This window comes from Patella vulgata, chromosome 4, assembly GCF_932274485.2.
Source record: "Patella vulgata chromosome 4, xgPatVulg1.2, whole genome shotgun sequence".
NCBI lineage: Eukaryota > Metazoa > Mollusca > Gastropoda > Patellidae > Patella > Patella vulgata.
In genome coordinates, this window is record NC_065882.2 from 87,092,193 (window position 1) to 87,105,355 (window position 13,163).

At 39.3% G+C, this 13,163-nt stretch overlaps 1 protein-coding gene across 1 annotated transcript in view; it reads right to left on the reverse strand.

Moving 5' to 3' along the window:
* Positions 1–10,005: 10,005 nt before the first annotated feature.
* Positions 10,006–13,163, reverse strand: part of LOC126817630 (uncharacterized) — a 34,702-nt gene continuing 31,544 nt past the window's right edge. Inside the window, exons 30-31 of the mRNA XM_056100507.1 lie at positions 12,750–12,928; positions 10,006–12,333 (exon numbers count right to left, since the gene is read on the reverse strand). Of these exons, the coding sequence (XP_055956482.1) occupies positions 12,127–12,333; positions 12,750–12,928 (386 nt within the window). The 3' untranslated portion in view covers positions 10,006–12,126. The remainder of the gene's footprint in view (positions 12,334–12,749; positions 12,929–13,163) is intronic.

Below are 13,163 nucleotides of genomic sequence, written 5' to 3' on the forward strand. Positions count from 1 at the left end.
TGTTATCACTCCGCGGCCGTGCATCCCCAAGTGCCAAAGTGTCATCGCTCCGAGGGCGTGCATCACCCAGATGCAAATGTGTCATCGCTAAATTTTGCTGAACTAAGACTGTTGTTTCCAAGACACCTGTGATTGACGAGCAGTTTGTCTGGTTGGGGTGATATAACCTGTACACGTGTAGGTAAACTAGGTACACACACCTTGTTTTATTGTAGGTTTTATTGGAGAATGACAGACAAGACATCTCACTCTGTCAACAAATTAACAGGATACAGGCCACATCATCTACTTAAAAAAAACCTCAAGCCGAAAGATTAATTACTTGGCGGAGTGCACGTAAAGAACTGTTAACAGCTGTAATTCGATATAAGAGTAGGTTATAGCGCCGCTGCCAAGGCAAAATATATCCCATGCAACGTTGCATGACGTTTGCCCGTCTTCATACAATCTGATTAAAACACAGATCCAATTTCGTTTTGTTTTTTATAGTTCAAAATTTTGTTTTACTTGTATTTACTACACTAGGATCTGAAAGAGTTGTTATATTACCGGTTTTCTGGATGATGTGAGGGATTAGACAATAAAACAATCTGTTACAGCACGGAACTGTGAATATACTACTAGAAACATCAACGCTGATCGGTTAATCAAATATCTGACGTCATAGGGTCAAAAGTCGCTCGTACCTCTGACGCGACCTTCCACTACAACCGGTCAGATTTTCATTTAGTTGAAACAAAATATAGATCTGTATTTTAATCCGATTGGTCTTTATTAGCTCAGTCAGCGCAGGACGTTAAACCCCATTTCATTCATGCCTTAGTCCAGTCAGCGCAGGACGTTAAACCCCATTTCATTCATGCCTTAGCCCAGTCAGCGCATGACGTTAAACCCCATTTCATTCATGCCTTAGCCCAGTCGGCGCAGAACAGTGAAGTTCCACTTTTAGGATTGACACAGATCAAAAAGGTTTCGCTCCATTAAATATTTCCTATATGTTGTAGAATCACAATGGACAACCCTGCTCCAACATTTCAATATACCCAAAGGTACGACTGTCTGTCAAAAGCTTTCTGATCTTCTTGAAGGCATTAACAAGTGATATTCGGGAGACACAGTATTTCAGGATAAAACGCAAAATGAAGACAGTCGAGGGATATGACTCGCACCATCCTGTAATGTCAGCCCAAGAAATATTGTGTACCCCTATGTAAGTTTTAAAAAGCGAAGATATCTTCTGAATTAACTATGATGACTGTAGACCTACCCGATAACACTAGACAACTGCCTTGGTAGGCATTTTATTCTCTCTCACAATAAAGATAGAGACATTTAATACCCCAGTTAAAAAATATATATTTAAGATAATATATGTATGGGCTTGACAAGCCATAAATCACAGGTAAAGTACCTGTAAACCTCCCTTAAACGATACAAAAAAATATCATGACCATTAACACCTGAGTGGTTGTGCTAAATGACAATTTTACGACAACTGATTACAGCCTGCCGTCTTAACCAGGTTTTTGTTTTGCTGTGATGTATATGCAAGTCAAATACAATAATCACGTAGCTGTTTTCCCCGTGTCAACACAACAAGGGCATTGACGTTTAACAGCTCATTATTTTCTATAATAAAAAAATGAAATGGGGTTTAACATCCTACTGTTCTCAAACAACCGGGAATACACCATGCAGTGTACCTATTCTTACCTTGATTTCAAGGGGAAGGGAGGGGAATGCACCACGCAGTGTACCTATTCTTACCTTGATTCGAGGGGAAGGGAGGGGAATGGTTAATGCTCATAAATTCTGTCGTTTAGTCAAGTGGCGTAGTTTCGATTCACCGCCTGTACGTGACAAGGAGTAGGGTCGCCTGTCCAACCCCGTTGGTTTTCTCCGGGTCCTCCGATTTCCTCCCACTGCTAAGGACCCTACGCGCAAGCGAATTGTGGAAATAAAATTGAACCATATGTTAGTTTGTGTCGAGTGGATGTTAAACTGTGGGTTTTCGCTGCATCATCAACAGACATTAATAATCAATGAGATCGACCATTTGCTTTGATATTTGGTTCAACTTTATCCCAATAATTTGCTTGGGATCCGGAGAAAACCCACGAGGTTAGACAGGCGACCCTACTCCTTGTCACGAACAACCGATGAATCAAAACCACGCCATTTGAATCAATTACAGACTTTATGATACAACGTGGACGCGCTAACCATTCCCCGCCCCCTCGCATGAAGTATAAAAATCTGGTAACGTTGCAGTTAGTGTCAGTAGAGAAACCTTTCCAATACTCAGTTTAAGTAAATTGTCCATTTTGTGAGTTAGGGGCCGCGGTGGCTCAGTGAGTAAGCCGTTTGGCTCCCTAACCAGCAGGTCTGGGGTTCGATCACGGTTATGGCCGAGAAAGTTTCGCTGGATTTCCCAGCGTAGCTTCTCCTTGTGCAGGACGGAGGGTCTGGCAAGAACATCATCGTCTAGTCCTTCGGATGGTACGAAACACCGAGGTGTCGAGGTGTACACAAAAATCCGCGACAGTTGGAATTCGAGATAAGAATTGGTCGTAGCTCCGCTTCCCGTGCATAATGTCCCTCACACTATATGGCGTACGCGCGTCTTCATTAGCCCAGATGGAGCAGAACAGTAGGGCGTTAAACCTCGTTTCATTTCATATTATCGTTTGTCAAACAACTTACTCTTTTATTTGACGTTTGTTAAAATTTATGACAAAATATAAAACCTATTTGATATACAACACAAAGCTCCTTTATTCTTACCTGTCATACCTGTCAACATTTACATGGTGAGCCGTTTATATTTTAACATTTAGGTATTCATCCGGGGTTTGGGAACTTTCACCGTATACACATTTCTAGATGTTTTATCCTAGCTTGGCCCAGCTTTCCGTAGGCGTCGTTTTTTACATTTAAACGGTTTCATTGCCCGGTTAAAAAAATAAACAGGTTGACGGCTTATATAAGATGAGAAATGAAAATAAATGTGGTTTAACGTCCGATTTTGGCCTTGGGGTCGACTTCACAGACCAGGGTAATGAAGAGGGGCCTACTGCACAGACTGGGGTAATGAAGAGGGGCCCACTGCACAGACCGGGGTAATGAAGAGGGGCCTACTGCACAGACTGGGGTAATGAAGAGGGGCCCACTGCACAGACCGGGGTAATGAAGAGGGGGATATTACGACAAGCAATGTCCGATGTGCGTTTCCGTCTACACGTCTTAAAATTTAAAATGTCACGGGTTCGTTGTCGGTGTTTCGAACGACTAGATGATCTTCTTTGGCATGGCCTTTAACAAAATTCTTCTTCTTAATATTCCCAGTCCCTGCTCGAGTATCTATTATTCAATGCTATTTCATATCTCATAACAGAAATGAAAGCGTGGGTGGTTCGAGTAGTAATGAAATGAAATGGGGTTTAAATAACGTCCTACTGTTCTGCTCCTTAACTGGGCTAATGAAGACGGGCATACGCCATACAGTGTGCTATGAAGGAAATTTTGTCCGGGCAGCGGCGCTACGGCCTACTCTTATATCAAATTCCAACTGCCAAGGGACCTTTTACGTGCACCCCAATATGTACACGGGATCTCGGTTTTTCGTCCCATCCAAACGACTAGACACCTGTCCTTGTCAGGCCCTTCGTCCTGCATCACTGACAAGGTGAAACCACGCTGGATGAACTTTCTTGGCCAATGCAGGGATCGAACCGGGATTTTCAAGCCTAGTATGCCCTTTGTCATTGTCGCCTTGAAAGTGATGCAGGATGGAGTGATGTCCCCTTGTCAGTGATGCAGGATGGAGTGATGTCCCCTTGTCAGTGATGCAGGATGGAGTGATGTCCCCTTGTCAGTGATGCAGGATGGAGTGATGTCCCCTTGTCAGTGATGCAGGACGGAGTGGTGTCCCCTTGTCAGAAATGCAAAAGGGGTGATTTCCCCTTGTCAGTGATGCAGGACGGAGTAATGTCCCCTTGTTAGTGATGCAGAACGGATAGTCCGCAAAGCGGGGAGCCCGCAGGCACCACGGAGAGTCAGGCAAGGGATAACGTCTAGTCGTTCAAATTGGACGATACATTGAGGGAACGTGCACTTAAGAACCCCTGACAGTCTGAATTTGAAATAAGGGTAGGTCGTTATAGCGCCACAGTCCGGGCAAAATTTCGCTCATAGCACATTGCATGGGCCATCCCGGTCTTCACTAGCCCAGTCCGGGCAAAATTTCCCTCATACATACTCCCGAGTCATAGCACATTGCATCGACTATGTCCGTCTTCACTAGCCTAGTCGGCGCAGAACAGTAGGCCTAGGATTCCAGTAGGCGGAATCCGTCAAAATGTCCCTCCCCATGCCGTATGCCCGTCAATATTATTTTATTTGATATAGAACATGGATAACACATTATTAGCAACTAAATCCCCAGTCAGTGTTTATTTACTGCGTCGGATACTCGCCATTTTTACCCTGTCAATTTTGTCCTAAAATCAAATATAGACTCCAGGAGGTACACAATAGAACTGTAGTGCTATATCTCTCCCACACGGCTAGGTTATATTTACAAGTCGCCTGGGTGGGTGAATATAGAGAGCTGGCTCAAATTCAGGGGAGGTTTACAGAAAGGGAGGGACAGTTATTTAAAAGATTGATTCAGGGATTGTAAAACATATTCAGGATTTGTTGTTAACAACCTTTATATCTACAAATGTTAACGCTGTTGACTGTTACTATTAATAAAATGAAATGGAATTTAACATCTATTTCTACACCGACCGGCATACTGATGTCGGGGGCATATAGTATGAGGGAAATTTGGTCCATATAGCTGTATTTCCGCCTACATATCACTAATTCCAACTGCACCATAAAACGCGTTATAACTTAAACATACATTAAATCTGCCTATTGCAGGTTTTCTTTAGGCCTGAAATGTTTTCTAAATTGTTCAATTAGACATTAATTAACTTATCCAGGCCATAATCAACTCTCGATGTCATATTTACTGGATTATAATTCGATCGGCTGTTCAACGCTCATTCATGATTAAATCAAAAATGGATAATCGATACTTTGTTTTGTTTATCGTACCGACTTTAGTAATGATTTTCGAGGCGAGGCCCAAAATTCAATCGCAAAATTCTCGGTTCAGAGTGGATCAATTTGACTGAAATTTTCAGCAAATACCCTTTACAGTATCTAGTCTTTAGCTACTATAGTGAGAACTGTCAACTTTTTATCAAATCTCCCACAATGTATCTTAAATCATATATTATTCAAAAGCTAAATCTGCATATTGCATGTCTTTAGTAGTGAATTATTGAAATAAAATTATTGAAAGCGAATTATTGAAATAAAATTGAACCATATGTTAGTTCCGAAATGGCTTAGTTGTGTCGAGTGGACGTTAAACTCCATCTCTCTCTCTCCTCTCTCTCTCTCTCTCTCTCTATCTGTCTCTCTCTCTCGACAAGTTGGGCATCGAAACCACACCACTTGACTCAATGACAGATACGATCTCAAGTACCAGTTAAACCATTCGGCCACGCTTTAACCATTCGGCCACCCAATCCTTATGAATATTGTAAATAGACTTCAGTATAATACGGTAGTCTTCATAAAGAACAGCTGTTCAATTTGATGGACTAGCGAACTTTACTCACATCGTCTCTATTGATTCTAGACATCACCAACAAGTCTTTGTCTGACGCTCCTGACCTTTTCTGACCTTTAGTTTTCACGTGACGAGAGGTGTACGTGGACACATGGTTAAAGAGAGGTCAGTTTCTTTGTATTTGTTCTCATCACCTGATGTAAATATGTGAAAGATGAGGACGTTGTTTGGAATTTATTTTTAAGATGTTTTAAGATTAACGCCTATAATAAACTGGCATTGAACAGGATGTATCAAATAAACGATGATGATGATGATGATTTTGGTGATGTTGGTGATGATCATGATGGTGATGATATGACCGTGATGATGATGATGATGATGATAAAATGAGGTTTACCATCCTATTTTTCTGTTCCAACAGGACTAAAGGCATACGCAATGCAGTGATGAGGAACATTTTGCTCGGAAAGCATTTGGATTCCAACTGTCAAAGGTTCATTTACGTGCAAGCCTTGGTGTGCGCGACTTCAGATTTCCGTCCCATCCGAACGACTAGACACTGTTCTGTGTCAGGCCCTATGTCCTGCAACACTGACAATGCGAAACCACCATGGCTCCCATTCTAAAACACAGTAAAGGGTTTAAACTCTCTCTCTCTCTCTCTCTCTCTCTCTCACCTGTTTCCATATGTTAGTCCCAAAATGATCTGGCTCGTGTCTAGTGGAGTTACCCCCGCCCCCCTCTGTCTGTCTATCTATCTGCCCCCCTCTCTCTCTCTCCATCAGCCACCCCTTTAAGGGATAACTAATATAACCCACCCTTACATTGTTTGCCAGACCGTCACGTGAGGCATGTTGACCATAGGTCAAGCAGGTTCATATGTAGATCATCTTCTACAAGTATATATATATATATATTAAATATTTTTATACAAATTTGTCTATTTTTAGGTGAGTGAAAAGTAAAAAAGAGAAAAGTTTATTTTTATTCCTATTTTTTGTTTCATTTATCGGTGTTATCTTCTTCCCATCCTTTGATCAGTCGAGTGGAAACTGTGAAGATATCATCTGATTTATTTTATCGTAAAATTATTTACATGTTTTTCTTGAGCTTTCGGTGACCTTTGTGTGTGTGTGTGTGTGAGAGAGAGAGAGAGGGAGAGGGAGAGAGAGAGATTAACGTCTTCTCGACACAAAATATGTCATTTTTATTCCAATAATTCGATCGCTTGCGCGTAGGGATCGTTATCAGTGGGAGGAAACCGGAGGAGAAGACCCACGAGGTTGGACCCCATTACCATAAGTCCCCATGGTAATCTATGTATGTAATTAAGATAAGATGTTTATTGCATCAAAACGTCCATTATAAAGGACAGCATGCATACATATACACTTAGACATAGTCATATACATTTAATAATACATATTACATAGACAACTCAGTCATACAAACAGTATACTACATGTATATCAAAGGGGTTTCAGTTATATTTAGTTGCCACCAAATTTGATTTAGATCTCTATATCAACAGCCAAAAACACATATAAAGCCACTGCCTTGGCAAGCAATTTTGGTATGACAAAGAAATTTATAAAATTGTTGGAAGTACCAAAACAATAAATATATCTTTATACATGTGTGTAAGTAAGGGAACCAGTCCACTTCTCTGTCCCCGGGGTCTATAATTCTATTAAGATGTTCCCGGCGCTATGTCTGTCTTCATTAGACTGGCTGGCGCAGAAGAATAGGACGCTAAACCCCATTCAATCAGTTCTACTGTAGACGAGACGTTACAGATCTATAATGGTGAAATCTTGGCTAAAGTCAGATCACATGTACGTTTCATTCAACAAAGTTGTTTATTTTAGGAAGCCACGTAAAGTTCAGAATCCTAGACAATATAAAGCATGCTTCAGCCATCGCGTGAATCAGAGTGGTATCACGCTCTCGACATATTGAAATCAACCCGGCCTTCACTAGTCAGGTGTTGCACTGGTGGACTGATTAAAACAGTATAAGCCTAGTCGTTCGGAATGGACTAAAACACGAGCTCCAACATATTGGCAAAAGAGTCAAGTGACGTGGTTTGGGTAGGGTCGCCTGTCCAACCTCGTGGGTTTTCTCGGGGCCCTTCGGTTTCCTCCCACAGTTAAAGATCCCTACGCACGCAAGCGAATTATTGAAAGAGAACTGAACCATATATTAGTCCCAAAATGACCATCTCTCTCTCTCTCTGTAGACAATGACCAGTCGTTGACCGTATTGAACTAGACAGTTATCTGTGGATATTGTTACCAATGTTATGTTAATTAACATATTTAACAAGATAACAAACCAGACAAGACATTTATATCGTCTCATTTTAAACCCTGATAACTCACATTATAATATTTTAAACCCCGATAACTCACATTATTTCATCAGCATATTATTATCACAATGAAATGAAATGAAATGAAATGGGGTTTAACGTCCTACTGTTTTGCTCCGAACTGGGCTAATGAAGACGGGCATACGCCATACAGTGTGCTATGAGGGAAATTTTGCCCGGACAGCGGCACAGCGGCACTACGGCCTACTCTTATATCGAATTCCAACTGTCAAGGGATCTTTAACGTGCACGCCAATGTGTACACGGGACCTCGGTTTTTCGTCCCATCCGAACGACTAGACAGTTGTCCTTGTCAGCCCCTCCGTCCTGCATCACTGACAAGGGAGAACCACGCCGGAAAATCTGGATGAACTTTCTCGGCCAATGCAGGGATCGAACACCCGACCTCCAGGCTAGCGAGCCAGATCACTAATGCATTATAAGTATACTCAACCATGTCTGGAAGTATGAGCTTACATAGTCCCCTTCGAAACACTCTGTGAACGGTCGAAGTCCTTATAATTCCTGTCCGTCCTGATGAAGCTGCAAAATAAAAATACCACTCTACCCTCACCCGGTCTTCTACGGCTATTTTGAAGTCGGTACCTTCTGTTTTTCACAGGAATTCTTCTGTGTTCGCCAAATGTGTGCCAGACGTCACGCGTTAAATTAAGGTGAACGAGTGAAGATAAGGATTGTAAAATAGCCATAGAACAGAAATAGAGCGGTATTTTCAATAATTTCACATCTCAGCTTAATAAGGACAGACAGGAACAGCAAGAGGACTTCGTCCGAAAGAAATTAGCACTTACGAGACTAACTGAAATGGAGGTGATCGAATTTCTCTAGTTTTGCCCTGCTCCACTGAGGGGGTTGGGTGGCCGAGTGGTTAACGCGTGTGCGTTGGATCAGAAGGTCTGTATTTATTGAGTCAAGTGGCGTGGTTTCGATTCCACGCTTGTACGTACGTGACAAGGAGTAGGGTCGCTTGTCCAACATCGTGGATTTTCTCCGGGTCGTCCGGTTTCCTCCCACTGCAAAAGACCCCTACGCGCAAACGAATTCTTGAAATAAAATTGAACCATATGTTATTCCCGAATGCCGTTAAATCCCATTTCTCCCGCTATGCCCTGCTCCACAGGGAAAGTCGTGCTAGAAAATTCCAAGGAACTTTCTCGGCCAACATCGGGACGGTAAACCAATTAACCCCATTTTTTGTTTCGTTTCATCTTCATACCAAGATGACAAAAACTTCATTATTGATCACCAATTACTTGTTGGCTGAAACCGCGACAAAATAAAATCCTTAATTAAGAAAAAAAAACTGTTTTTCAGGGTTTTCGCGCGTATGATCTCGTTTCTTCAAATTCATAGAATTTTTAAAAATAGTTTTAGACACAAGACCGATGGGTGGAACAAAAAGTCATAAAAATCTGGTCCAGCTTCTGACCTATAACAAGATAACTTCGATGTTCACGTCAACAAATACAATCAAATTTTAATGTATCATGCGTAGGGGTGGATCCAACAATCGGATCGATCGTGTAAACGCCGAATGACGTCAGTGCGCAGCGGATCGGTAACTTGAATTCTATTACGAAAATCGTGGAGAAATATGCATCCAATTGATCTGCGTAATTCTACTTTTCTAGTCAAAGGTTGAACTCTTCTTTCATAATCAGTAACTTACTGTCCACAATACGCAGCCGTTTTGAAGGGGTGAAAAAATATCGTCATTCCCTACCCTTATCGGCTGTCACTGAAAATTAGTGTTCGGAATTTGAAATGGTTTGCTGCATTACTATGGCTACTGGCCACGTGGGGCTAGGCGTCCAGGTCGGAACAGAAAAGTAGGACGTTAGAAAAAACCATTCCTTTTCGTGAAAAAAGCTTATTTAGTGAAGAAGACGACTTATCATTTAATACAACTAAAGGGAGACAACTCCAGTTTACACAAGAATTTTTATTGTATATAAATATAACAGGTAGTTGATAATGCATATCATATGTATACAATTTATTATGCTCCAAAATATACAGAAATAATACAAAATATATCCACATTTAATATACATAGTAAATTTAGGACGGAGAGTACTTTTATTGAAATTTATCTAAAAAGGGAGAATACTCCCAGGCCAATATGACAGACAGGATCTGTAAAACGATGATTTTATATATTAATGTTTGATATAACATACATTCATTACAATAAAAAAAATTAAAATTATATAAGGACGGAGAAAAGGCTAATTTAATGAGCTTCACAAGGGGAGATTAGTATTACTCATACACTTGTACAGGTACTGCATTGGACCACAGGGATTTTAAGGACAAGATCACGCCAGATAATCCAGCCAGATAATCCAGTCGAGGCTGATGATAATATTTAATACAATTCTATTTTTATAAATCACTGAATCTGCTTTATTTCCCCGCGTCCCTGCGTAGATCAGACATTCATCCAAACAGATCGAGGGATAATGAGAAGAACAAGAAGACTCCGGCATCAACATATCAACATCCAGCACATCTCCATGGAAACACAAAATTAATAAATTAGTAAAAGGCACAACTATTATAATAGGTTGATGTGTGTACAAAATGTTTCATAAAGATATCTGTTTGATATAGTCCTGAAACAAAACATGGACGGGGAACGATTTTAATATACATCCCTTTGATTGGGAATATTCTCATCGCAATGTTTCAATCTATTAGATCTAATCAAAATCATCTCTTGGGCGATTGCTTCAGAAATATGGTTTGACACAGAAGTAAACGAAGTAAAATAGATAATAATAAGATAATATGGACATGATAGTAATTAAATCACAAAACATGATATTTTACTACTTCAATAATTTCACAATTAAAAACTCAATTTTAATTTCAACTTATACAATAATACTACACTCAGGTTCAATCTGATTAAAACACAGATCCTATTTCGTTTTGTTTTTATAGTTCAAAATTTTGTTCTAATTGTCTTTTCTACACTAGGATCTGGAAGAGTTGTTACATAACTTGTAACCTGTGTTCTGATTGATGTGAGGGATTAGCCAATGAAATGGTCTGTTACGCCAAATTCTTGGTGGGCAGTGAACAGAACTGTTGGTATCCAACTATAAACTTTAACGTGGATTGATTAATCAAAAGTTTGACAGCATAGGTCAAAAGCCATTTGTACGACCCCTGATGCGATGTCCCACTACAACCGGTCAGATCTTCATGTAGTGTAGGCCATCAAAAGTATAAAAAAACGAAACGAAATATAGATCTGTATTTTAATCATATTGTCAGAGATCTGGAAATAACAGACCTGTATTATAAATATCAATAAAAACACAAATCTTTGTCTAATAAAATCATTGTGTCTAACAAGTCTGTGACTGGTGCCCTAGCTGTTTCCACGATTTCCTAGCAAGAGACAATGTATAGTCATTCAGATGGGACAAAAAAACGAGGTCCCGTGTACACATTGCTGTGCACGTAAAAGAACCCTTGCCAGTTGAAATAAGAGTAGACGATAGCACACTGCATGGCATATGCCTGTCTTCATTAGCCCAGAAAGATCAGAACAGTTGGACGTTAAACCCCATTTCATTTCATTTCTATGGTTTAACTATACTTTACATATTAAACAATTTATACAATAAAATATTCAAATCATCACTTTTAATTTAATAGTATAATATTCTACTTTCAATTTATACAATAAAATATTTAAATCTCTACATTCGGTTTAATATTAAAATATTTAAATCTCTACTTTCAATTTATACAATAAAATATTTAAATCACTACTTTCGGTTTATACAATAAAATATTTAAATCACTACTTTCGGTTTATACAATAAAATCGGTTTAATAGTAAAATAGCACTTTGAAATGCTGGGTTAAAACTTTAAAACAAATGAGAGTATAATAATATTTGTTCCTGTTTTTAAAAATAAAATAAAGAGATTTTTGGAAATTTTTTAATGTTTGTGTCACAAATGTCGGCCAAATAAATCAGTTTTTTTTCTTGAGAAATATGTGTTAATAAATGGATCTAAATGACAGTTTACAGTAGTTATAATTATTTCAGTGGATCAATTCCTTTAAAAGGGGAAGTAATTTTCTAGTTAACTACATCTGCTATCAATTCATCAACACGATCCCAATCTATGACACTTAATACGCTACCACTGTCAACTGATGCCTCTTCCGCGATACGTGTGATTTCATCAATATCTACAGAATTTGCATACTGGTCGGCCATGACAGCTTCATAATAATCGGACACACCTTCTGATATTTGGTATTCCTGTGAAGTTCCAGCGTAAGCCTGTCAAAATATTGATATGTACAATTTAACCATTTCACACATTTTAACTGACAACAAATAAAAAGCAATATTAAAGACAAAAATTTAAATTTTTAATAAATTAAATTAATTTTTGAATTAACAGAATGAAACACCAACTACTTTTCTCTCATACAGAGTAAACATGATGTATTTACTGCTCTATTATAGAGGTGTGGTCAAAAAGGGGGGGGGGGGGGTCAAAAGACTGTGTCTGGAATATTTGACAAAATTCACTTTTTTGACAGGATTTTTCTGTAGGCTACAATATTATGGTTCTTAACATCTATGCCGGATTGGACAATTTGGCAAAACATACTTTTAACTACCGATGATATACTATTCAAAAATGAAAAAGGGAAGAATTGAAGGAAAGAAATTTCTATTATAAAAGTTACCGTATAAGCCACAGAATTCTCATCATCATACAAGAGTTTCTTGACATCATCATCAACAGACCAGGAACTTAAAACCGAGTGTAATTCATCTCCATCAAGATCATGATACGGATCACGATAAGGTCGTGATCGACCTTGTTCACGAATTACACCAGGTTGTAGAGTCTTAGTCTTTTGCACTGAAAAAATGCAGATCAAAATTCATACAATATTTGTTAGCAAGTAATGTAGTAATACCGGACTTCTTTGTTGTGTTTTCTTCGTGATCGTAAATATAACTACAGGTTATACAACTTTATTATTAAAACCGCTTGGCATCAATGTTCCTATAGGTTAAGTCGTTTATCAATGTTCCTCGTTCTCAATAATGTGAATATAGCTTTGATGGCTGCTCTGAAAAACCGGGTGAGCTCT